This window comes from Talpa occidentalis, unplaced genomic scaffold (assembly GCF_014898055.3).
Source record: "Talpa occidentalis isolate TD23 unplaced genomic scaffold, MPIMG_talOcc4v2.1 talOcc4.10, whole genome shotgun sequence".
NCBI lineage: Eukaryota > Metazoa > Chordata > Mammalia > Eulipotyphla > Talpidae > Talpa > Talpa occidentalis.
In genome coordinates this window covers 44,448,794-44,473,438 of record NW_023600993.1, presented here as the reverse complement: position 1 = coordinate 44,473,438, position 24,645 = coordinate 44,448,794, and the positions used below count along the sequence as shown (strand labels likewise).

The 24,645-nt window shown below is 40.8% G+C and overlaps 1 protein-coding gene across 3 annotated transcripts in view; it reads right to left on the bottom strand.

Moving 5' to 3' along the window:
* Positions 1-24,645, bottom strand: part of PTPRG (protein tyrosine phosphatase receptor type G) — a 671,624-nt gene that overhangs the window by 142,098 nt on the left and 504,881 nt on the right. For all 3 annotated transcript variants that reach the window (XM_054695203.1, XM_037492051.2, XM_054695207.1), the window contains exon 6: positions 8,785-8,851. In XM_054695203.1, coding sequence (XP_054551178.1) covers positions 8,785-8,851 — 67 coding nt within the window. The remainder of the gene's footprint in view (positions 1-8,784; positions 8,852-24,645) is intronic.

Here is a 24,645-nt window from a genome sequence, read left to right as displayed (position 1 = left end):
AAGGAAAGAAATGGAAATTTCTCACATCTATAGTGATGATTTAGACACAAGGAAATCCAGGAAATGGTGGAAATGGCTTCAATGCGCCTGTTTCTAGAAGATTTTGAGATCAAAAGTGTTCAGATAAGCATCTGCCCTTCCTGGATCCATGGCAGACAAGAGCCAACTAGTCAAGACCAAGGTGCTACATATTTATAGCAGACTTCAGGAACATCCCGTGTAAGTAAATGCTGAAAACATAAACATCAAAGAGGAAATTTTGTCACATGTTAAGTTCAAAACTATCAGTGGCCAGTAGATAAAACAGCTTTGGGCTTCCCATTCAAAAGGGAGAAAACAATTGCGATGAGATCTTTCTTTAAGGTAAAATAAAAACAGGAGCCTGATTAATTCAGTTGAAACTCATTTGGATTACATGATGATTTGGACAAAATCAAAATTGGAGCCCATCTCTGTAAAGTCTCTCAGATGGTAAGTGATGCCCCGAGTGGGTATGACATTGTCCCAACATAAACCACTGGGTGAAGCCAATGTTACTAGTAGAGCTATTATAATAGGTACCGTTTAGGTGAGGCGAGGTTGGAAGAACTTTCTATGTAAGGCCAGAGAGTAAGTATTTAAGATCTTGTGGACCAGTCACCATCACAACTCACTCTGCTGATGGAGTGCAGAAGCAGTCATAGACAATACAGAAACAAATGTGTTCTGATAGAACTTTATCTATAAAAACAAGCAACAGTTGAGATTTGGCCACCAGATTAATTCTGCTGATGCATGGCCCAGAAGCACTGGACATAGGCCAGGCACCTTTCCTTCTCTGGGTTTTCTCAGTCCTAAAACATGAGCAAGGTGCTCTCATTATCCCCATTTTACAGGGTGGAAACTCAGGATCCCACCTCAACAATTTGTACAGGATCAGGAAGCTCCTCAGCTGGAAGCCAAACTGCAAACTCAGGACAGGTGGAACTCCAAAGCATTGTTCCAGAATCCTTGTCCAGTCAAATTTCAAATGAAAAATAAATAAATAATTCAATTTCTTTAAAAGTATCCCATAAACAGACTTTTTATAAAAAATCTGAAAATTCCAACTGCTTATTTGAATGAACACAGGAAATAATTTTGTGCAGCAAATAACATTGGTCTCTTTGAACTTTAGCACCATTTGAACTTTAGCACCAAGAATGACAAAGACACACAAAGACACACACACACACAAAGACACACACACACACACACACCCTCCTTATGAGATTAACATTTTCCCCTAGGCGGGAAAAATTCTCCTCATTTTATCCTCAAACCTTTTACTAGCACTTATTTGGCATTGGATGCACGGACGCTGATTAAAGGAGCTTTAAGTTCAAATATACAAATTAGTCAAAACTACCTCAAATTGCATCGACTCATCTTGCTGCTGGACTGTAAGAACACAGACTATCCTTTCTGCCTACTAATTAAATTTTTCCCAAAGGTCCCCTTCCAAAAGTATGGGATTTTCCCACTTGTTCCAAAGTCCATATAAGAAATTTTTCAAAAAATTCAGCCAGAAAGCTTAAGACAGAATGTTTATGTCAAGAACTTGGCTCCCAACGATAATCACAGTGGTGTCAAAGTGCTGATGGCAGAGTATAGTCCTGTGAAATATTTCTTCACTTGCCCCTTTATTTTTTTTTAAAGATTATTTATTTATGCATGCAAGAACTGGGTACAGGCCAGAGGTGTGGGGGGTGAGAGGACTCACCAGACACAGAGTGGGGAGCAGAACAGGTGCACTGACTGAAATACACTGCTGAGGGGAGCAGTGGGTGAGACGGGAGAGGTCTGCTGTGCCATGTGGGTTAGTTCTCTGGCCGGGAATAGAACTCATGCTGCAGTGGCTGTGGATAGTTTCATAGCGCTGAGACTTAATCCCTTGCGACCTCAGGGAGGCCCTCACTTGCCCCTTTAACAGAGCTTATATGATGAACTTCCATCCAGGAGAAGTTGCAGCCAGTGACCCCAGCAAAGCATAGAGGGGAGAGGGCCCAGGAATAATGAGAGTCTGTCTGAAGCATGAATACTCGCTGCTGCCTGCTTTACTTGCCTCTCTCTAAAATGGGATCCATGGTATTTGTATCTCAGAGGACTTCTGGAAGATTCTGTGATGCCCATCTGACCTTCACCTGGTGAAAGCAGGCTTGCAGCAGCTCAGCAGCAGTGAGGAGAGTTTGCTTTAACACCTGTCACCTGAAAGCTCATCCCCTTTGCTTCTGATTTCCTTTTTTCTAAATTCCGAAAGTAAGTACTGGCTTCCAAAGTCATCTCTTAATGATACAATCCCAAGGCAGTCACAGATCTTTTTTTGGACTGCCATCAATTTGTAGAGAGAATAAATAGCCTGTCAGAGGTACTTATGGTAAAAAGTTTTTTTAAAAGTGCTGTCATTCCCCTCCTTCTTGTTGTGAGGTCTTTTGGTACTTGCTGTGTCCCAGAGGAAGCACTGCTGAATTGCTTACTTTCTAAGGCTGATTATTCTCTTCTTTGATTGTGAAACTTGGTCACATGCAGCAGGATGCACAAAACACTATCCTGCCATTGACAGCTATTGCTAAAGTGACCTGGGGTGTGTCCCCCACTGAGAACAGGAGGAGTCCTTGTCATCCCTCCCTGGGTGAGAGTGTCATCACTATTCCATCCCACCCCCAAGAAATAACTGCATCCTCATTTGAAATAAGCATTACTTCGCTTCTCTTTTAGTTTTACCACCCACCGACACTGCCTTAAACAATACTCGTTAGGTTTTCTCTGTTTGAAGCTTGATACTGAGGAACGCTCTTCAGAATGCATTCTTCAGACTCCTGTGTTGCTCGCTCGACTTTGTAGTTCTCAGCTGTGCACACACCGTAGAGATATCCGAGATTCCACTCTTTTCCATCAGGGTGAAATGTTCTGTTGTATGACTTCATTATGTTGTATTTATCGCCTGCTAATGCCAGGTATTGGAGGCTTTCCTAGGTCTGGACAAGTAGGAAAAACCATGACACTGACATCCCTGTATATATTTCATGGTATGCTTATGTGTTAGGGGGTTACACAGGAGTGGGATCCCTGAATCAATGTGACTAGATACTGCCAGAATTTTTCCGAGAGTCATTGTACTAAATTCTCTCACCAGCCAGTACAAGGCCTTGGCATTCATATCCCTGCCAATGCTTGACACTATTAGAATTTTTAATAATGGTCTATCTGGTGTGTGTTGCTAATTATTTTTAAGCTTCAGGAATGTAGTATCTTTGAAAAACGAATGTATAATGTACGTAGGTTATTTTTTAATTTAAAAGTAGTCAAGTGCACAAATCTAAGGGGTCAGTATGATAATTTCTAACATTATACTTATGTAATCATCCTCCAGGTCAATCTATATTGTATCTTATCACCCAAGAGAATTTCCTTGTGTACCCTCTCATTCAATATACCCTCCTCCGCACCACTTTTCTGATTTTAATCACCACAGATTAGTTTTGCCTTTTCTTGAACTTTAAAAATATGGAACCATGCAGCATAAATCACACATTCATTATTTTAAATTGCTACATAATATTCCACTGCATGAACATGCAGTATATTTATGTACCCAATGGTGGATATTTGAATTGTTTCCAGTTTGGGGAAATTATGAACAAAGGTTCCAGGCACAAGTCTTTTTATTGGACATTTCTTTTGGGTATATGCTTACATGTGGGATTACTGGCTGACAGCGTAAGGCATCTGTATTACTTTGGCAAAAGCGGCCACAAGGCTGTCAGAAGAAGTTGCACCACTGGTGTTCCCCCAACAGTGTCATGGAGTGCTGGCAGAGCTATGCCCTGGGGCTGGTTTCTTAAGCTACTGAATCTGTGGCCTGTGATGCCAATGCAGTTATAGAAGACAAGTTTACCATTGCTTTAGAGAGAATTCATATTGTCCCAGGTCCGGAGTCTTTTACAGATTATTCTTGTTTTGGAAAATTCAATCCTAGCCAGTGGGACATGGACATGCTGGACATGCAGATTCATCAGCTTTTACCACCCACCCCATGGAAATGTTTAGGGGTCAGTTGCTTAGCACATACTTACAAAGGTACTTGATTTCTTCCCTTTCAGTTAGAGGTCTGCATTGATTCTTGATATTTTGGGACACTGTCTATTATTTGCTGCATGGATGATGAGTATCCCATGGCGGGGGCAAAAATGGATGAAACACACCCTTAAAATGTGCCCAGTGAATAAAGTAGTCAGCTGGGGAAGCTATTCTGCAAGGAAGTTTTGTGTCACTGCCCAACTTCCATTGTTGGGTGTAAACAAGAAAAGCTTGCAAGAGCCTCGATTGTGGAGGTGTCCTCAACTGATCATTTATCTATACTTTCAGTGATAGCTTTTTTGGAAGAGCCCAGGGTTAGGGTGGGGGAAGAACAGGGAGAAGAGGCTCCGGGTCTGCCAGGTGAGAGATTCTGCTGTATCTGGGCCAGTTTAGAAGTGTCCCCCTCACATATCATCTGCAAGAGAAAGAAAACTTCCTGGGCCTCCTCCGTGGTGCAGAGGTTGAGCACTGTGTTGCGAAGTGGCCCGCAGCCTCTGCAGCGCTGGTTTGATCCGGGGTGAGGGTCCCACATGGTGCGCAGACCTCTCCTGCCGCCCGCTTCTGCCCTCAGCAGTGTACTTCATCAGTCTGCCTGCTCTGTTTCCCGCTCTGGCTCTGGTGAATTCTCTCACCCTCCCGCGCTTCTGACTGTACCCAGTGCTTGTGTAAATAAATAAATAAATCTAAAAAAATAAAAAAGACAAAAAATTATACATTAAAAAAAAAGAAAAGAAAACTTCCTCTTTACTAAAGGTAGTATAAGAGGGAGGTGAAGAAAGGCAGGAGGTGGGAAAAAGAGGGACACACAGATAAAGCTCAACAACTGCTCCTATCAAGTTTCCTGTCAAAATGAAAAAAATTTGTCTTTTTTAGATAATTGATGCGGGAGAGTGGTTAGTGTTCCAATGCCTTTTTTGACAGTACTCTAGAACAAGTATGCAAATAGCTTACTGAATATTCTTGGGTGGGTACTATGAAAATGAATAAAGGTAGAAATCCAAGAACTTTAAAAAAAAAAATAAATGACATATAACAAATTAGCCCTGATCAATAGTATTTATAAATTGAAGGCTACCTTTCTATACCAATTCACATAATAGCTTCTTTTTAAAATGGATTTTAAGAGAAATTAGGATGAGATTAATTCTGTGGAATCAATATTTCTATCTGGAATCGCCACTCACAAGCCCTGGTTCTTGTATACAAAAAGCACTATCAATGACTGATCCATGCAGGTGCAAATAAAATTCATAATTTCTCCCTAAATCTTTCCTCTCTGGTGCATATTGGTGGTCATGGAAATAAAATTGCTTAATTAGAGACATTTTGGTGCTTTCATCTATCGTCTATTTTTGGATAAATGGGACAAGAATAAACGGCAACTCTCTCCTCTCTATATTTCTTCATGGCTCTTGAGTTTGTACAAAATCACATTTTACAGAGAACAATGAAGATACAAGAATAGCACTTTATATCACCAAGAGATTTCCAAGTATCCCCCCATCATTGCAGAAGCAATGTCACAGAGTTCAGAGACTCAAACATGCCTCTCTTCCCTCACCCCCAGACACCTTCATTTACATTGGTCCTGACTGAAACCCTAAGCTCCCTTTTCTGCCTGGACAATCTCTATGATTCTTGAGGTCTTAATGCTCATTTTGTCTGAGAAACCTTTTCTAGATCCCCATGTTTGCGTTCAATCGGCTGCTCTCCCTCTTTAATATAATTACATGCTTAATCACATCTCTTCCAAGAGTTTGTAAACTCAGTATGAGCTGGTTTGTGTCTAGCTTCACATTGTACATAAATTAGGCATGTGATAACTATGCACCAAAGGCACAAGCACTGCTTGTAAGAAACCTCTGAGCATTGTAGAGTTAGAGGATCAAGTAGAAAAGCTTTCCAGAGTATGATTAGTAAGATTTCTTTGAAAGGTAGATGCGACCTTCTGTGTCTGTCATGGGACTGCACCTTAAGATCTTCCTACCAAATACCATCTCTCTGAGGATTGCTGTTTGCTGACAGCCTGCAGCTGCAGCACCTTTGGAGCTTACCATGATGTTCATCCACCTGGAAGCCACTGACTGGGCAGCTCCATGCAGGCGGCATGGTGGGCAGCCCAGGAATTCCTTCCCAATATAGTACGCTGTTCAGGGCAGTCTTGGCTCTGGTGTTCTCTGATGGCCTGGCTAAGATTTTTTATCCTGCCTTCACCCAGTCCTCTGAGCTTCCCCCTTCCCCTTCTGGGATGTCAGAACTACACCGTGGTCCCAAAACTCTCCCCACCTACTCCTGTTTCCTCTCTTCTTTATCCTCCTAGGTAGCCCTCCCTGACAAAAATCTCTCCAACACTAATAATTGCTAATAATTCCATTTTGGTGTTACTCTAATGTCCAAGTGCCAAGTATGATTGGCTGCTGTGACCAAATTACTCATTGTCATTTCCGCTGGAGGAACAGAGAAGATTCATCCCAGTAAAAATCATCCATTTAATCAGAAATTAATATTCTAAGATATGAGTCCCAGAGCTGAAGAAATAAAAGTCAATTCTGAACTGTAACAGAAATCCATATTGATTTTTTTTTTCTTTTTACGTATCTCTACAGTTCCTAAGTCTGAGACTCTGTGAAGGACATGATTATTTATGTCCCATCCAATTAATAATCATTTAAATCCCTCACAGGACTTTCCCCTGAAAATGCTTCTAATTCCAACAAAAATTTCTTAGCTATTTCAAATGTGCATTCTCCTTTGGAAGAATGACAAAAGTGAGGAGAATTATCAAAATAGAGTCAGCAATAGCCTGAGAACTGAGAGCAAAATCTTGGTTCCAAGACATTATCCTATTCCTTTCTCTTCCCAATCAAAGCAAAACCCGAGTGACCATTATAGTTCTGCCTTCCCTTCTTGCAATTTTGTATTTTGATATTTTCACTTATTTGAGTTTCTGATTTCTCATCTGGGTAATATTTATTGAGCATCTACTATTTGCTATACTCACATGGCTTCTTACTGTCAAGAAGCTTACACTTCAGTAGATGATACATGACTAAACAAAGTGATTTCAGCTACTATTACGTGGTTCGAAGAAAGAAACCTAGAATGATATGACAGGGAGTGATGGTAACGGGGAAAGGGTGGATAATTTGACATAATAATTAAGAAAGGATTTTCTAAGGAGGCAAGATCTGAACTGAGACTTGAAATAATAAGTGGGAAACACCCTGGCTATGAACTACAGGAAGAATTTCCTGACAGAGGAAACAGAAACAGCAAAGGCAAATGTCAGGAGGTGCATCACTCTGGCAGTCTGGAGGAGGATGGGCCACATTTGTCTTAACCGATATCTACACGATGGACTGGAATTTCAAGGAGTTTAATCAACTGAGTGTTCAAGGGAATCTTCTGGGAAAGAAGTTCAGAACACACAACACTTTGTCCACAATGCCAGCTTTCTTTGCCATCCAGAGGCTGCCCACAGTATAATGCAAACTACTATATCTGCCCCCCTCAACCCAAATCATCACGTTTGTTCCAAACATCAAAACACATATGCACAGACAGACTCAATTTGGGCAAGGTGTTTTGTTCTATATGGGTTTCTTTCAGCAAAGTGTGCGGTTACTTTGGAGACACAAAGTGAAACTGAGAACTGAGAAGAAGCAATGGAAAGCTTCTATAATGAACATCTCTATGGGGTACTTTCAGTCACCCTGTTTTCCTACTTTCACTAGGTTTGTTGCTGTTACCTGCTGCATGATCGAGCAGTTCTAAGAGCAGAACAATTAATTTGAAAACCTACTTGCTGCAAATGAACACTGACAACTGCTTGCATTTTCCCTGAGAGAAAGCTCTGCAGAGTTGGCTAACGTCGAAAGCTGATCCTCCAAGAAAGGTGTGAAGACATTTTATCACAGTCTTGGAGATGAAGGGGAGATTTATTACGGTTACTAATGCTATTTCTGTCAATGTCTTCAGAATTCTAATTAGATTATTAAAACTTTGCAAATCATTACATTACATTTAGACTCCACACCTCCCTGGGACAAGCGTACTTCTGAAATTAAAAGATCCTGATATCATAGGTAATGATGCATCGGCAATAATAAAGTTGCAGGGAAATTCCTCCAATAAAAACCAGTAGGGAAAGACAGAACCCATTTATCTTACTTTCTCTCCCAGTTTCATGCCTGAGGGTAAGCCGTCTGCCACACAGAACAACGACCTAGCTTTTTCCATCCTAGCAGCTGATGATGCTTGCTCACATGTGGCAAAGTTTAATGACTTGTCACAGCTACTTAAATTTCTTCCCTAAATCTGAGAGGCAAATCAAGAACTTTTATAAACGAAAAGATACTTGAAAGGAGAATATTTTTAGTAAAGATATGGCATAAATGGCAGGTTCAATGCATATGAATCGTATATCCTAGGGCATTTTGATTTATAACTTATGCATTCACAGTGGTACCTGAAGAGAAACAAATTGCTAACTGTTAACCCAGATTCATTTGCAGGTAATAAATGGACAAGCTCTTTACCCATCAACTAATGGCTCTAATGCCCTTCAACATCAGAGGATGAGGAATAGGTGTCACCTTCTGTCCTGTGCAAGATAACCCCATTCCTTTAGGTGGAGATCTTAGCCCTCCACATCCCAGCAAAGGGAAATGTACGTGGCTTACTTACCATGATGTACGACGCCCTTCAACCCATGGATAATAGGATCCAGTGCAGAATTGTCCCTTGGACTGACCTACATGTAAAGGAAACATGATTGGTTAAATCTATTCTGGCATCAGACACAACAGTCTCAGTTTAATCTTCTAAAGAGAAGCGGGGGGGATAGATGTTATCTAGCAAGCTGCTTAAGTCTCACATGGCTCTCATGATAACACAGGAGATTTATGACATAATAAAATCAAGTCAGGAAGTCTAAATCAAAAGAAAGAAACTTCTCAGAATACATTAGAACAGGAGAGAAACATCACAGTCCTAGCATAATCTTAAAAAGCAACTGCAAAACTTCCCTCTTGCTTTGTTTTATTAAAAGTAGGCCCTGATCAGCTAAAAAGTCACTGAAAGTCATCAGACAGCAATCTATCACAGAGGGAATATTTCAAGACCTTGTGATTGTATTTTCCTCTCTTCTTTTTAGAAAGTGTCTCTGTTACCTGCCAATCTGCACTCCTTTCTAATGAGCCCAGTGCCCTCATACTACGAGGAGCATTTCCGAGTCACTCAAAGCAGAAAAGGAAAGAAGAGGAAAATTTCTTGAAGGGACAGTGTCTCCCACCTTCATTTCCTTCTGGAGTTTGAATTCTACCCAGAGTTAAGTTTCATTGATCTTGACCCCCACTCAATCTTTCCCTTAACTTTTACTTAGCATTAACTTCTCATTTTTGCCCTTTTCTAGAAGATTAAAAAAATTCTACCAGCATACTATAACATTGGGTTTTAGGTAGTTTATTTTAGACACATATTGAAATAGTTACAAATAAAATCATTTCTGAATTTGCTTCAAGATAATCTAGGAGCAGACAGCAGGGGAAGTGAGGTATAAAAGTGGGGTATAAAAGCAGCAAGCCTAGCCCTTATTCTTTTACCACCTTAGGTGACGAATAGCAGATGGGTCATGGTACAATTTTCTCTATGTGTATGTAGGATTAACTTTTCCCAAATAAGGACTTTTTCCAAATCCATTGCCTGCAATCAACATAGCTCATGAAGTTTTTTTCAGGCATGGTATTTCCCTTTAATCCACTTCTACCATAATGAACTTGACATATTGATGTATGTTCCAAAGTGTAGCAAGACACAGCTTGATGTTTCCTAGTTAATCCAGATGAATCCAGGGCTATCTTAGGTTCAGTTTTAAACTAACAGAAAAATTTCCACACTTCTTCCCTCCTTACAGATTTTCTCTTTTGGGTTACTGTTCCTAGTTTACACTCTGATAAAAACCCACACTTAACAAACTTCTTGGTCTCTTCTGCTTCTGTGTCACCAAGTTAGAACAGGTTCTCAATTGTAAGTGATTTTCCCCCAACCTATGCTCCTCCCCCCACACCCCCTCCATACCCAAGACATTTCACCATATCCTGAAACATGTTTGGTTGTTATAAGGAGGGGTGTAGGGGGTGGCATCAAGTGGATAGAGGCATCAAGTGAATAGAGGCTAAACAGCCCAAAATGCTCAGAATAGTTCCCCCAGCAAAACACTACCTGGCCCAATGGTGCTGAAGTTGAGACTCAGGAATGCATGGTAGATGTTCTGAGAAAACAGTGAATATATATTGTCAGGAGCCCTGAATTGTGACTAAGTTCAAACACAGGGTGTTATGATTATAGACTAAGAAAATAATTAGAATTTGATATTACGTTGTAAACACGACAGCTATGTGTTTAAGTACAGAACTGGGAATTCAGTTTACCACTCACAAAGATGGAATGCTGGGAGTTAGCATGGGTGTATCTCAAAATTGCCCAATAGGAAGCTCCAGTCAAGTGTTTAACATGCTAATTGAAGCACAAAATATTCTTGAAAGGCAGACATAAATAAAATACATCAAAATGAAAAAATCTTATTTGCACCAATGCATATAACTGATCAAAATTTAAAAACATGGTTATGAGTAGTATTATAATTTAAAAATGCAAGATAAGAGAGTCTATCAGTAAATCTGGCCAAATTTCAAGGAGTGATAGAATGAGAGATCAGAGAAATATTCTCTATCAAACTGGAAGTTACAGACAAAAAGATGGTCTCCTTCCTTCTCCAGATTCAGTCTGAAAGAGACATTCAGGACAGTTCAATTGCCTGTAGTTACTCAGTATCTGCGGGAAATGGCAAAAGAGCCACAAACTCTTGCCATCCCTGAAACACGTACCTTTGCGATTTGACTTTGTCACTCCTCCCAACAAGAGTATCTCAACATTTCCAATATTCTAAGCTGGCTTGACCACATGATGGCTTACTTTGGCCAGTGGGACATTACAGACCATGGGGTAGGGAGAGGCTTATATATAGGATTGAATGCAGAAGTTTACTTTCCTCTGTTACTCTTTGAAATCCTGAGACCAAGAAAGAATCTCAGGTTAGTCTCCTGTGGGATGAGAGACCAAATGGAGTAGACATAGACAATCCAAGTTAAGGTTGTTCTAGACCCAGCAGCAACCTGCCACCATAAGCCAGGTGAGTGATCCAGTCAAACCACACAACCTCTGCTGAACAACTTGCAATCTGTAGAGGGTAGGTGAACTGGGCCTGACCAGAAGAACCAATCAGTCACTCTTAGAATTAAAACAAAAAATGATTGCTGTTTTAACTAAGTGGGGTCATTTGTTAAAAAAAAATTAGCTGCTAGAGTTTTTATGAGTGTATATAGAGCTAGAGGATGAGGGACAGGTTATGATCTCAGTAATTTTTATGACTGATACACTTCGTTTACAATTTGTCTTAAAGTTGTCCCAATGAGATACCACATCACAAGGCACTGTATTTGCTGTCAACTTGATCAACTCATAAGCTTCTCCCCCACTGTGTGACCCCTCCTCTGCTATGTCAACATTTCAGAGATACCTGATTTTCTATCCTAACTGCAGAGGATGTTTCCAAATCAGGGGGACCCTTTAATGCAATCTTTTTTCTTGTATAGAAGAACTGGGGTGTAGTCTAGAGGTGTGAGTGTGAGAGGATTTACCAGAGACAGAGTGAGAACAGGTGGATCTAATGAAATACACAGCAGGCAAGACAGGAGAGGTCTGCTGTGCCATATGTGGTTTAGCTACCTGGTCAGGTTGCAGTGGTCAGAGTGCTGAGACCTAACCTGCAGGGCACCAGGAAGGCTCAATGATGCATTTAGTCTTAATCTGACAATGTGAAATTCTAAGAATGTTTTTTTCTAATCCTCCAGGACTTATACCCACCGATAACATTTGTAGTCAGTGCAAAAGGCAAACCAATCCAGGTTCAGTTTCTGGTTGCTTCTGACTAGATTATCTCTATGATTACTCAGGCTCAGACTCATTCCAGCTCAAGGGACAACAGAGTCTAAGCAATCCCATAAATGAAAAGCTTCTACCATGCCCATTACCTTCCACAGGCTCCACTGTTGGTTTATTTTGCTGGGGTCAAGAAGATGAATGAGAAGGGAGAGAAAAATGGAGATTATTGGCTGGTCACTCTCTTGTTTATGCCTGGTTCTAAAACTTGGATTTAAGAATCCAAAAAGCATGCTAATAAGTGACTTTGTTACAGTTAAGTCATCAACCTAATTGAAATAATCCCCTCCACTTACTGTTTCCAATAATTTGTCACTAAAATGAGCTCATGGACATTAGCTAAGCAATTTGGGTAGTTATGAAATATACCTATGGGGAAGAACGCTCCTTTAGTAAACTGTGTTTATGTTCTGGTCCCACCTAGGGTAGAGGAAGCCATGGTGTAGAGCAGAAAGAGAATCTGAATCAAGAATGAATCTTAAGAGTCTCAGCGTCCTCATTTGTAAAATGGGGCTACAATCTCATAATGTCATTGTGAGGAACAGACATGTAATAGCTTGGAGTATAGTGCTGAGTACAAAGGCAACATTTAATAATGCATATTATTGGGCAACAACTTGACCCAAATACTAAAATTTAAATGAATGTCAAACAACAGCAATTTTATCCCTGAGCTTCTCAATGTGCTTCGCTCTAGAAGAAATACCTACTTGAGTTTAAATTTCAAAAGATCCAAATTTACGTTTTATTTGACATCCACTCAATTTCATCATATGCTGCTCCTTTTAAAGCTACATGAGGAGTTTTCCTGGCTCTTGAAATTTGCTTCCTTCCACTTTAAGATCAAAGGAATTATGCAGTAAACCTGAGGAGGCAGCAATCGCATAAATGAGTTTGAAATGGACAAAGAGATACGGACACCCCCTTAATCTGCAGAGCATGTGCTCTCATTGCAAAACTCAGCTCCTGAAACTTCCACTGTAGGGCGGCTTTCACGGCATTAGTCTCTTCAAAAGGATGGCATACAAATGCAACAGAAGGCTCTGAATTAAAGCCTTTAAGTTTTCTCTAGAGATAAGTAAAACACAGAGAAGTTAACAATACTGGAAACCATGACATGTAGATTTGGGCAAAGGGCCAAATTCATAAAAAAAAGTGATGAAATCGAAACTTCGTAAAATTTTCTTTCCAAATAACAGCCACCTTCAGGATTCAGTCAACTAGAAATTAGCAGCCAAATTCTCAGGGATGTCTAGAAATGTGCCTATAAATCCACACTCTGCGGGAGGGTCTGCACTTATTCCTACTTGAAGCAGAAATGACACAGAGGCAGGGAGGCCCCATCAGACTGCACATGCCTGTGCTCAAATGCATGCTGCCATTCACTCTTCCTGTCCACTGTGCCATTTGGCCCTTGACTGGGATCCTAATAATCTTCAATCTATCAAGTCCTGGCCATCTGCTAAATGGGGTGGCCAACACGACACACTTGCCTTGAATCTGACATCGCCAGCTGCTCCTTTAGTCCTATAAGTGTCATATCCAGCCAATATCCTCTTGTGGGAGAAAGAATTTATGCCTGTTGGGGGGTAAATGGCTCCACCATTAACCACGGATGTGGAAGAAAGTGACAAACAGCAGGACTGGAGACTCTGCATGGGCCTCCTCAATTGCTAAGATGATAATCCATCCACCCTGATGGTTAGCAGGCAACGTTGCTTTCAGAAGCTAAAGTGTCTCATTAGGACAAGAGGAAGCACTGCCCATGAGAGGCGATTTCAGATCTGATTTTCTTTTCTTTCCATGGATCTTGTCTTAAGAGACATGTAACAAGAATGTTGCGGCTTCTGGCTTCAACATACTGATTATCATTCACCAGATTTTGCTTCAAGTTGCTATCAAGAACTTCTTGGCACAAACCATTTATAATGTGTCTATTTTCTCACAACTAGGAGTCAGTTAGTCCTTATCTGAACAGAGAGCAGTGGCCAGCTCCCTTTATTGATAAATTAAGTACTTGCCAATAATTTAGGGACTTGTCTCTCTTCAATACAATAATAGCATTCACCTACCAACCACTGGTCCATCTTGAAAATATCATTCTTTTCCTGACTTCCCTTTGATATTCAGAACTATTACTCTTCTCTTACAGTCTATGGACTCAGTCTATAGTTCGAGCCTATACTTTCGAAAGTAGAGCTTTCTTTCTCCCTTTTGACATCTCAACAGTATTTTTCACTCTCTCCTTATTGCTTCAATGAGATTACAAATTTAAGTGAGAAACGTCAGTGCATTTAGCACCCCACACCATTATAAAATAAAGCCTGAAAGAAAAGCAGAGACACTATTCAGAGGAGAACTGGCAAAAGAAAAAGCAGCTCTGCAAAGCAGGAAGACTTTTCATGAAAGGCAGAATTTTAATTTCCCAATCAGCTCAAGGCAGTAACCAAGTGTTGACTCCTAGCCAGGAGGCTTGGTGTAACATTGAATAATAAATTTCCAGAATCATACCTTCAACCTAAGCTCATAGATATGCAAAGCATCACAGTGGCATCTCAGAAGAGAAGGAAGAGCACCTGTCAGAGGGGAAGGGTACGGCCCGTATCATCTTCTATTTTCCAGCACTTGACAGCACACACTCCTGGGACTGTTTTCCCTTAACACATGAGAAAACTCCTGATTCCTCAGCCATGGGAAGGGATTAATATGATAAGGCAACACAATTATATATGCTAATAGGATTCGCCCTCCCCCTGCAAATGGTGCTTGAGCACCGACATGGCTTACTTACTGTTAATTCATATTAGTGGAAACTAGTCAATTCTCTAGTTATTCATCTCTAGAGAACTGAGGCTGGTGGCCAGAGAAGGCCAAGAAGCAAATTAATTTAATGCTCTTGGTCTACTTACGGGGACCATTCCCTGCCCCTCTGCCCTACCTCTCCAGCTCATAAGAGAATTTACCATTTAACTGTCAGACTTGGCTTGAAGGAATCCATTACTGGAAAAACCACCCCAGCACAGTGGCAGCGAGGCCCAGTAGCAAATCTGCACAGCTGCAGATCTTGCCAGCAGCAGGCTTGCCCATTGTCAATACAGGCGATCTCTCATTTTCACTAGGATCCAACTGTCCTGGGCTGGGTAGACAATGCCATTTCGTCTGGTTTTTGGATTCACTCAAAACTCAACTTCAGAGCCAGTGCAGAAGTGGGGAGGGAGTGGGCAGGCGGCGGCACCTGGCAAATGGAACCTGCAGAGGGGCCCACACGGTGATTTTTTTTTATGAGATTCTTCATTTTTTTAATTATATATATATATTTACATAATTTTTCATTTTTGTACAATGTATGCATTTTCATCTTCATTATCGTCCCCGTGAAATTCCCACCATCCAATCACCCGTGAGCTATCACCCACATGGTGATTTTTGTTATTTGTCTTTCTAATGAATTGTGTTACAGAGCCAGGAAGGTAGCAGGGCAGCTTTTAGAGCAGTTCAAGCAAGACAGGGTCCCAGAATCAACTGTCCCACCCCTGCCAGGCTTCTCCAAGGTAGCTCTTTAACTGAAAAAAAAAAAAAAAAAAAAAAAAAAAAAAACGAAAACAAATTCCAACCTAAAAGTACCACCTAGAGTCTTAAGCTATAGTTCAAGCCATTTCACACAGATATTGTCATGACCTTTGAATTAAAAAACAAAAATAAAAAAACACGATCAGGGAAGCCTGGAGCAGGCGCAGCTCATTTCAAGTCAGTGACTCGCCTGCAAGTTTCTCTCAATTTGGTGTGGCAGTACTGGATAACTTTGACTTTCTCTTGTTAGTAATCCTGCCATGCACTGAAAAGCCCCAACGATATCAAAGGCTTGGGGGAGAGAGCGGAGCTGTTTCCAGACGTAGCAAGTGACTTCAACCAAAACACATTAGATGTGAACTCTTACCCTTGCTTTTTCATTACCTCCAAGCAGAAAGCTGCTCAAGGCACTCCATTTACAAAAGACTCAGAATCCAGAAAGCACTATGTGGGGCCTCCTTTAAACCCTCACCATTGTATGCAGCAAGAAAAATATTAAGAGACAAGGCATATCAGGTCAAAGGGGTCATGAGATTGATCCCTTTCTTGAAAAAAATTCCTCCTTCGAGCAGGTACGGCCATTCTTTGGATGTAACTGAAGTTTAGTATCCAGATGGTGTGATGAGGGACGGGTAAGACTATGGAAGCATCAGCTAGATAGCATATATAAAATATTCAAACGGCCTTGCTTATCTTAGAGTTGATAAAGAGGCGATGGGGGAAAATGGTGTGTTGGTGTCATTCAACCAAAGTAGAAGACCTAGCTCGGACATGTATTCACTTGACAAACGTGTACCGAGTGTCCACTACAGGCCATGGCTGACAGGTGGACTAGGACATCTCCAGGTAATCCCTGACTCGAGGATTCAGGCTCATTTGTGCTCACCTCCCTTCTGAAGGTGGCTTATTTTAACTAGTAAAATGTAACAAAAGCACGGGTAAATCGTTTTTATGGTTATGTCACAAAGGAGTCTAACCTCCATCTTGTGAGCAAACTCTCATTACTGTCTATCACCCTGCACACTTCAGTAAAGGGCCATGTGAGAGAATCCCATGAAGCAAGGGAAACTGAGGTTGTCTGTACACACAGCAATGGAAAAACCACATGACGAGAACGGGGTACTGGGGTATGAAACTGAACAAATCACAGGGTTCCTCCTTCTAGCTGGTTCCTCTTATAGTTGGTTCTTCCTTCTAGCTGGTTCCAGCCTACACAGAGGGGTGAGCGTCCTGGGCTCCAAAAAGAATTCACATACTGCCATTTTTCTTATGTTGGTTCTGGTCAGCTGATTGCGAAAAGCAGTGCACCCTCCACCTGCTTCTGAATCCCACATACTCTTATGCTCCTCACAGTGACCTGAGTTGCTCTTTAGTGAATTCTCTCACAGCTTCTAGATCTTAAAAATAAATAAATTAATAAAATTTAAAATCCAAGTTCCAACCACGGAAACTTGACAAAAATAGTGAGCTGACCCCAAATGGGGCAAATGAACATTGATAAACAATTGTGGGACAAAGAGTTTTTTTTTCAACAGCTTTTATGTTTAAACTAACATAGAAAACCAAACCAATAAACTGCAAGACCAGACCTATCGCCTTCTTAGTGAAAGATGTCCCCAGGCCAGGTGCTCAGCCAAACCACTGCTGAGAGCAGCTGTTGTTTCTGATTCATGGCACCAAGCAAAATGCAAAGTAATTACACACCCCAAAGCTTTTTTTTTTTTTTTGGAGGGGGTATTTATTTCTACTCTGCTTCTTTGAAGCACTGAATGATTGCTCCAATAAAGTAGTCTCTGAAGATTGATTAAGTATCAATCCACTTTCCTAGGCAATATCTCACAGGGCATTCCCTATTGGAAACCACACATTCACACGAGGGCTTTGGTGCCTGATTCTATAAGGGGGACTTAAACTCCTTGTCACTGCCTTCTGAAATCTGAATCTTCTGAAAGAACCCGTTAATTTGTCTAAACACCCCACTTCATCTACTGACAAACCAGTGAAAATTGTTTTCACTAGACACAGATGTTGCAGCATCTGATTTAAGAGCCTTCTGTCAACAATGTGTTGGGGCACAGAAAAAGATTATTGAAGCAGACAAATGTCTTGGAATCTACAAATCAGAAAAGTTTCTTTCAAGTAAGTGGCAGTCTAAACAAAGGCCAGCCTCCTCTCAAGGAGGACACATGCTAACTGAACAGTTCAGCTTTGTATTTAAAATACACCTGAGTTCAACGGAGGATAAAATTAAATTGCAACGAGGAAAGACAAAATCTTTCCCAGCAGGCCTTGATTGATAGAACGTGTTACTTGTAGCAGAACAAAATGGAAAACCAGAAAGTTTGTTCCCAGCAATCATTGCCTCACTGGACCAACTTTCTCTCCTTTGAGAAAATAATATGATTTCTTCATAGAGCATGTAGTCTACTTATTTAAGCAACAGTGCTCAGGATCTTTCAATTCTTCCAGCAGCTCGGGTGGAAAAAATGGCCCCAGTGGGGGAGGTGTACATAACATTTAACCAAGAAGAAGCTTATCGCATAAAACCTGCTGTTGACAATAACCTGAGCCTAAGTCACTCCCTAGAAAACAGCAAGCATGGGCCTCCTATATTTCAATGTGATGAGTTCATCTTGAGTAGTAACTTGGGTAGACAGCACGAGTGGAATGGTTGACAAGACCCAGGTTCAAAATCCTGTTCTATTTAATAGCTGTGTGACTGCAGGAAAGTTCATTATAGTTTCACTGTGCCTTATGCACTTTATATAATGGAGACGACTCTCCCCTAATCTCACAGGGTTATTACGAGAATTAAATGGACACATCTAAGATTCTTTCAAAAAGGTAACCATAAATTAGAGACATTCTGCGAGGGAGGGGGAGGAAAAGGGATCAAAACTGGGTAGAGAAGAACACAAGGGACTGTGGTGATGGTTCATGGGTGAATTGGTGGTGGGAATTTTATGGAGAATACACAATGATGTAAAAGGTATCAATAAAAAAATTAATAAAAAATACAGTCATAGTCATTTTTCCCCAAAGAGGCAGGCATGCCCTGATGGTACTCAACCAGGTACACACAGACACACACACACGTAAACACACACACAAACACACACACAGTAGCAAAATACAACCCTGCTTCTGATTACAGACAGTCCAAAAGCTGTGCATTTAAAGTTAAATCCAGTTAATTATGACACCCTCGCCCTGACATTACCATCCTAAGCTTTCATTTCGATAACGTGTTACAGATTCTCACCCCTGCAGACTAAAACTGAAACCCACCAATAAGTCCTCCCTTTCTTGTCACACCTGCATATGATGTAAAAGAAAGTCCAGAATCTAAAATCCAGTCTACCCATCTAAACATAAGTCTGTCCATCACCACTCTCCAGGCTACTTCTAGCCGAGGCCACCGTTAACTTGAATTTAAACAATGGCCATCGTCTTACATAAGTGGCTTCCCCGCTTTCTCTACTACTAGCCCTTCAGGTCCTTCTCTAAACAGGTTAGATCAGTGGTTCTCTCCTTGGCTGCCCTCTGGACTCACCTTTGATCAGTTTTAAAAGGAAAACAAAAGGAGAAAATAGCAATGATGAAACATCATTCTGATTGACCTGGGTTGTTGCCTGGACATCTGGATGTTTAAAAATTCTCAGCGTGATTCTGAGAGTGAGAACCAGAGTTAGAGCGATCTTAAAAAAAAAAAAAAAATCCAACCATAACACATGCCTACTTAAAAGTTCCCCAAGATCTGGGCTCCGGCCACATGCAGATTCTTACTGCCATGATTCCTGTGGGTTCACTGCAGCTATGTCCCTCCTTCCTCTTCTTCAAATCCTCGGAGTACTTCACTGCTTCCAGCCCTTTGTTCTCTGCCCCCACCCCACGCCCCAACCCACTGTGCTCCTGGCACAGCTGCTTTGCAGGACAAGATCCTGAGTCTTCATATCGACTCATTGTGACTTTACCAAGGAATCTTCCTTAACAACCTCATCCCAATTAGCCCACCCCCTAAATATTTGTTAACTTATCATCTGCTTAGTTTTCTCCTCGCACTGTTCTCACCCTGCTATCTCCAGCAGCTCAGGGTGCATCAGAGGAAACCCAGGCTGGAGGGTGCTTGAAGCTGAAGCAGGTCCAAGGCTCATCCCCTCCAAGCATCATAAGGGCACCAGCTACCACACATCCTCTCACCACACTGAGGACACTTTCTGCTCAAGACTGGGTTAAATCCCTGCCTCTCTCACAGGGCTGGAAGCTCTCTGAAGGCAGGACTCACACTTTATTTGATTTTATACTTCCGGCGCCTCGATAGTGCCAGTGTAGAGCAGAAACTAACAAATATTTTCGGCAAAGAATGACAGATAGTTATTAAAGATGTAAAGAAGTGTAAGCAAATGGGATGGGGGGTAGTTACAAGAAGGAAATCTAGACAGTTGAGAGAATTCTGGGAGTTACATTCAGAGAGTCTGTTCAAGTCATGGCCACCTAAGGGATGTGTGACCAGAGGTTAAGACACCAGCTCATTTGGGTAAAAGGGCACAGAGCAAGCACACCTCAGCGGCCCTGCAGGGCAGAATGGAAGGCAGGCTGTGATGGGGGCATTGCTGCCCTCCGTGCACAGACCAGGGAATGATTACACTGCAGAGGGGTTCAGTCTTACTCACAATTGAAAAGTAGTATGGATGATAAGGAAGATTTTGATGGCAAAAGCAGAATACTAGTAAAAATTAATTAAGGGCCTCCCCAGTGGTGCAGCGGTTGAGCGCTGGGTTGCGAAGCTGCCCGCAGCCTCTGAAGAGCCGGTTCGATCCCCGTCTGCTCCCGGCCACCGGTGGAGGGTCCCACATGGCGCGCAGACCTCTCCTGCCGCCCGCTGCTCCCCTCAGCAGTGTACTTCGGTCCTTCTGCCTGCTCTGCTCCCCGCTCTGGCTCTGGTGAATTCTCTCACCCTCCCGCACTTCTGACTGTACCCAGTGCTTGTATAAACAAATAAATAAATAAATCTTAAAAAAAAAAAAGAATTAATGAAGACTGTTGTTAAAGCAAGTTTCCTTGCCCCCCCCCCCTTTGGATAGGTCATAATTTGTTCCAAATTGGTTAAACACACAGTCTTTAAAGTCACGCTGTCTTGGTTGGGATCATAGTTCCATCATTTAGGATGTGTGATGGGAACCAGAAAAATGATGGTCATCATGACAATCCTACCCACTGATTAGTTTTACAAATAAAGTTTTTTTGGAAAACACCATGCCCATGGCTAATTTATAACCTGTCTGTGGTTGCTTTTATACTGTAACAAGAGAGGTGAGCAGTTGGGACAGAAACCTCATGGTTTGCCAAGCCCAAAAATTAGCTAGCTGGCCCTTTACATTGAAAGTTGGACAACTCTAGCTTCAGACAAATAAAATGCTTATACTTCCCTAAACCTCAGATCCTTAATCTATACAACAAAGGTACTAATAGTAGAGTTGCTGAGAAAGTTAAATAAGACAATTCACAAAACAGGCTTCAGTGTAGTCCTGGCATATATGACAAATTCAATAAACATTAAATGTTTCTGTTAAATTATCAGTGCCACTCTCCATCCACTCAACCATCTACCTACTGTCCATTAATTCATTCACTAACTCATACATTCAATAAATATTTATTAAATACCTAATAACTGCCAACAATTAAACCAGGATATACTCCATTGCAGATCTAGCTATCAGATAAACAAAAGCAGAAGAAAATGGCATTTTTCCGTTTGTATGGGCTGAAAGTCTGTGAGTCACGTAATAGTGACACCAGTATTAGAGCTTGTGTTAGTACTAAGTCAACCAGACTTTAAATTCTATTTTGTTTGAGAGGCATGGCAACAAGAATCCAGTGTCTCTTCCAAACAAGCCCTCAAACAATCTTTGGAAAACAACTGATGTTTGTTACAAAGGCTCTAACTACCAAGCAAGGGGGCTTCCAATTATGGAGCCCAAATTTTATGAAATAGTGTGTATATGTCTATCAGTTTGGAGATTTTCACAGGAAACATTCTATCTAGGGAACAAACACCTGTAATTACTGGTCACTACTGTTTTATAATAATACAATATATACAGAACAATATGCTTGGAAAAGTTGCTCTTAGTATCAAAAACCCTTGATTGCCAATTAAAAACATCATTGCAAACTTTTTAAAAACTCCTCTACTGACATTCTCTTCCATGATTAGCATGTGTCTTGGATCAATCAATCCTGTGCCTGGTACAGATCCACTCTATAATCTAAGTTGAAATTCTCAGATAATAAAGAGAAATTAATAATACTGGTTTCAGCACATATATAAGTGACATATTAATTTCCTTCTTTGGGCTTAGCTGTCAGGCAAGAGCAAACATGAGTTTCACAGTTTTTCCTCCATTATCAATCACTCTTCACTAGGCAGTAACCCACCTGCTTATAATCCAATGCCTTGAAAATCTATTGCTATTACTCAAAAGTACAGAACAAAATTTTAATTGGGAGTCTTTGCCAAAGATAAACATCCTTTTTACTCTCCTGAGCAAAGGGAATTTTTCATCTGACATCTTTAGTCATTTGCATTAGTGTTCAGACGATAAACCAAGAGGACAGGTATCTATTAATTTTAGACACTCTGAATACCACCTTCCATGAAACCTGAGGGAGATTAAAATTCTGTCTGCCTGGAAGTCAGGCCACTGGGGTACAGAACAATCCAGAAATAGGACGACAAGAGAATAGACAAACGTGATGATGGCGAAAAATCCATATTCTCTTGGTGGCCGAAAATCTATAGTTTTGACTGTGCCTCTGTACAACTGAGGCATTCAGTTGAATTCTATTTTAGCAAGGTTATATTCACTAATATCAGCCCAAGAGTATAAACTGCCATATTTATTTTGGCTTAAAAATACTTTTAAGGCTAAGAGTACATTCAGAGGCCAGCATTTCTTTTTTTGTTTCCTATTGACTTTCTTACATAACTTAAAACAGCTGAAGTACATGAAATAATCAGGTTACTCGAAATATAAAGGGGAAGAAGGAGCATCATTAACAGATGAGGACTTCGAGAGTCACAGCAATCACCTCCAAATAGAAAATGTGCCATGTTGATGAGAGTCGTCAAGCAGGCAATCGTATCCTTGGTTAAAGTAGTATAACCTGGGATTGCCTTTCAAAATTATGACTAGGCATACTCATTGGTCTAAGAAATCAGCTTCTAAAAATTGATGGAAGGAAAAAAGTTGGGTAAGTGGATAAGGGCACAAAACCTGTGAAAACAACACTTCAGAGCTGTTTGTTAACGGGAAAAAATTTGAAACAACTAAAAAAAACCTTTTAATATATAATATTAATAGTTAATTATCAATATATAATATTTAGATTTAGTATCATCATTCAGTATAACACCATGAAATGGTTAAAAAAGGACAAGCAAAATCTACATCTACCAACATTGAGACAGGACTATGACAAATTACTAAGGTCAAAACCACTTTCTAATAGAGTTTCATGCTACTTAGGTGACGCATATTTATGAATGCTTTTAAAACTCCTGACAGCAGGCTGAGCAAACATCAGCAGTTCCCCCAGAGGGTGGGAGCAAGGGCATCCCACCTTCCCCTTCTTCTTAATGGATCTTCATGCTCCTTGAAGCTTGTATTACGTGATTATTTTTTAGAACTAGAAAAAGGTTTTTGCATTTTGAAAAAAACACTGTATTCAAAAATTGGTAAATTTGTATATATATCACAGTTGGTATATTTTATTACATAAATGATATATGAATTAATTCATATATGCCTATAGTACAGCAAATGTTTTGGCAAAGACAACCCAGGGCCAATGGTGGAAACAGTGTTACCTTGTTTTAATAGGTTTCTATCTTTCTTTTTTGCATGTTATTTAGTTGATTGAGAGTATGTCCAGATAAAGTATAATTCTCATTAATGAGGTGGTCCAAAAGGAAAATGGAATTTGAAAGGACTTTCACTATTTTTGCTTTTTACATTCTGGATGAAGTGAATTCTGTACAAGAAGTATTGTTAGACATGGTTAGATTTTGGACAGCATAGTACCCCCATTACAGAAGCAGCCATAGTCCTTCACCATATTCTACTATGCATCCCCTCTGCTCCTCCCCCATTGGATATGGCAGATCTATGGTCAGCTTTCAAGGGTTCATTTTAAAGTTTGTCTGATCCTTTGTTTGGTTTCTCTAATTCCACATATAAGTGACATCATCTGGTATTTATCCTCTTCCTTCTGGTTGCTGTCGTTCTTGCACACTGTCAGGGTGACCTTGACCTCTCAATGGCTGGTAATAGACCACATTCCACCACTAACCTTAAGTTCCCTTCTCCCCCCATGTGGGCCTGGATGGAGGAAGAAAACGCTAATACTGAATATCTCAGTGGATTGGAGCCTGGTTTCATCCTGACCTGGACAAGGAACACAAGGAAACTTTTTGCTGTGCGTAAGAAGCAGTCATCCCTAACAAGTCCAGAGTGAAATCAGTGCTCCAACAGGAATCATTATTTTTGTCCCATGAATTGTGCTGTCTGGATTTCAGGGTGCTGTGGTCAATGCTGAAAGGCTTGGTAAAGACCTGAAGACATTCATACCAAAGTGATCACAGCAAGAAAAGTCACAGCAGAGTGGTGAAGAGTGGACATGTGATGCCAAACTAGTGGGGTGACCTTGAGAGTTCACCACCATTTTCTTTCATTCTTCAAGGTCCTGTCCACAGAGACATGAACACCCATGCACATCGTAGGGACATGGTAATGTTTACAATTTAACCAGGTATCAGTCACAACCTTTCATTCTATCAGCAGGACCTCTGCAACCTAGTTCAAATGATATCAGTCATTGCCTCTATCATGTCCAGGAAGGTTCGGTGGAAGACCACTCCAAAGAACAGATTCCAATCTATTCTTCAAAATACAGGGAGATTATAACATGAAA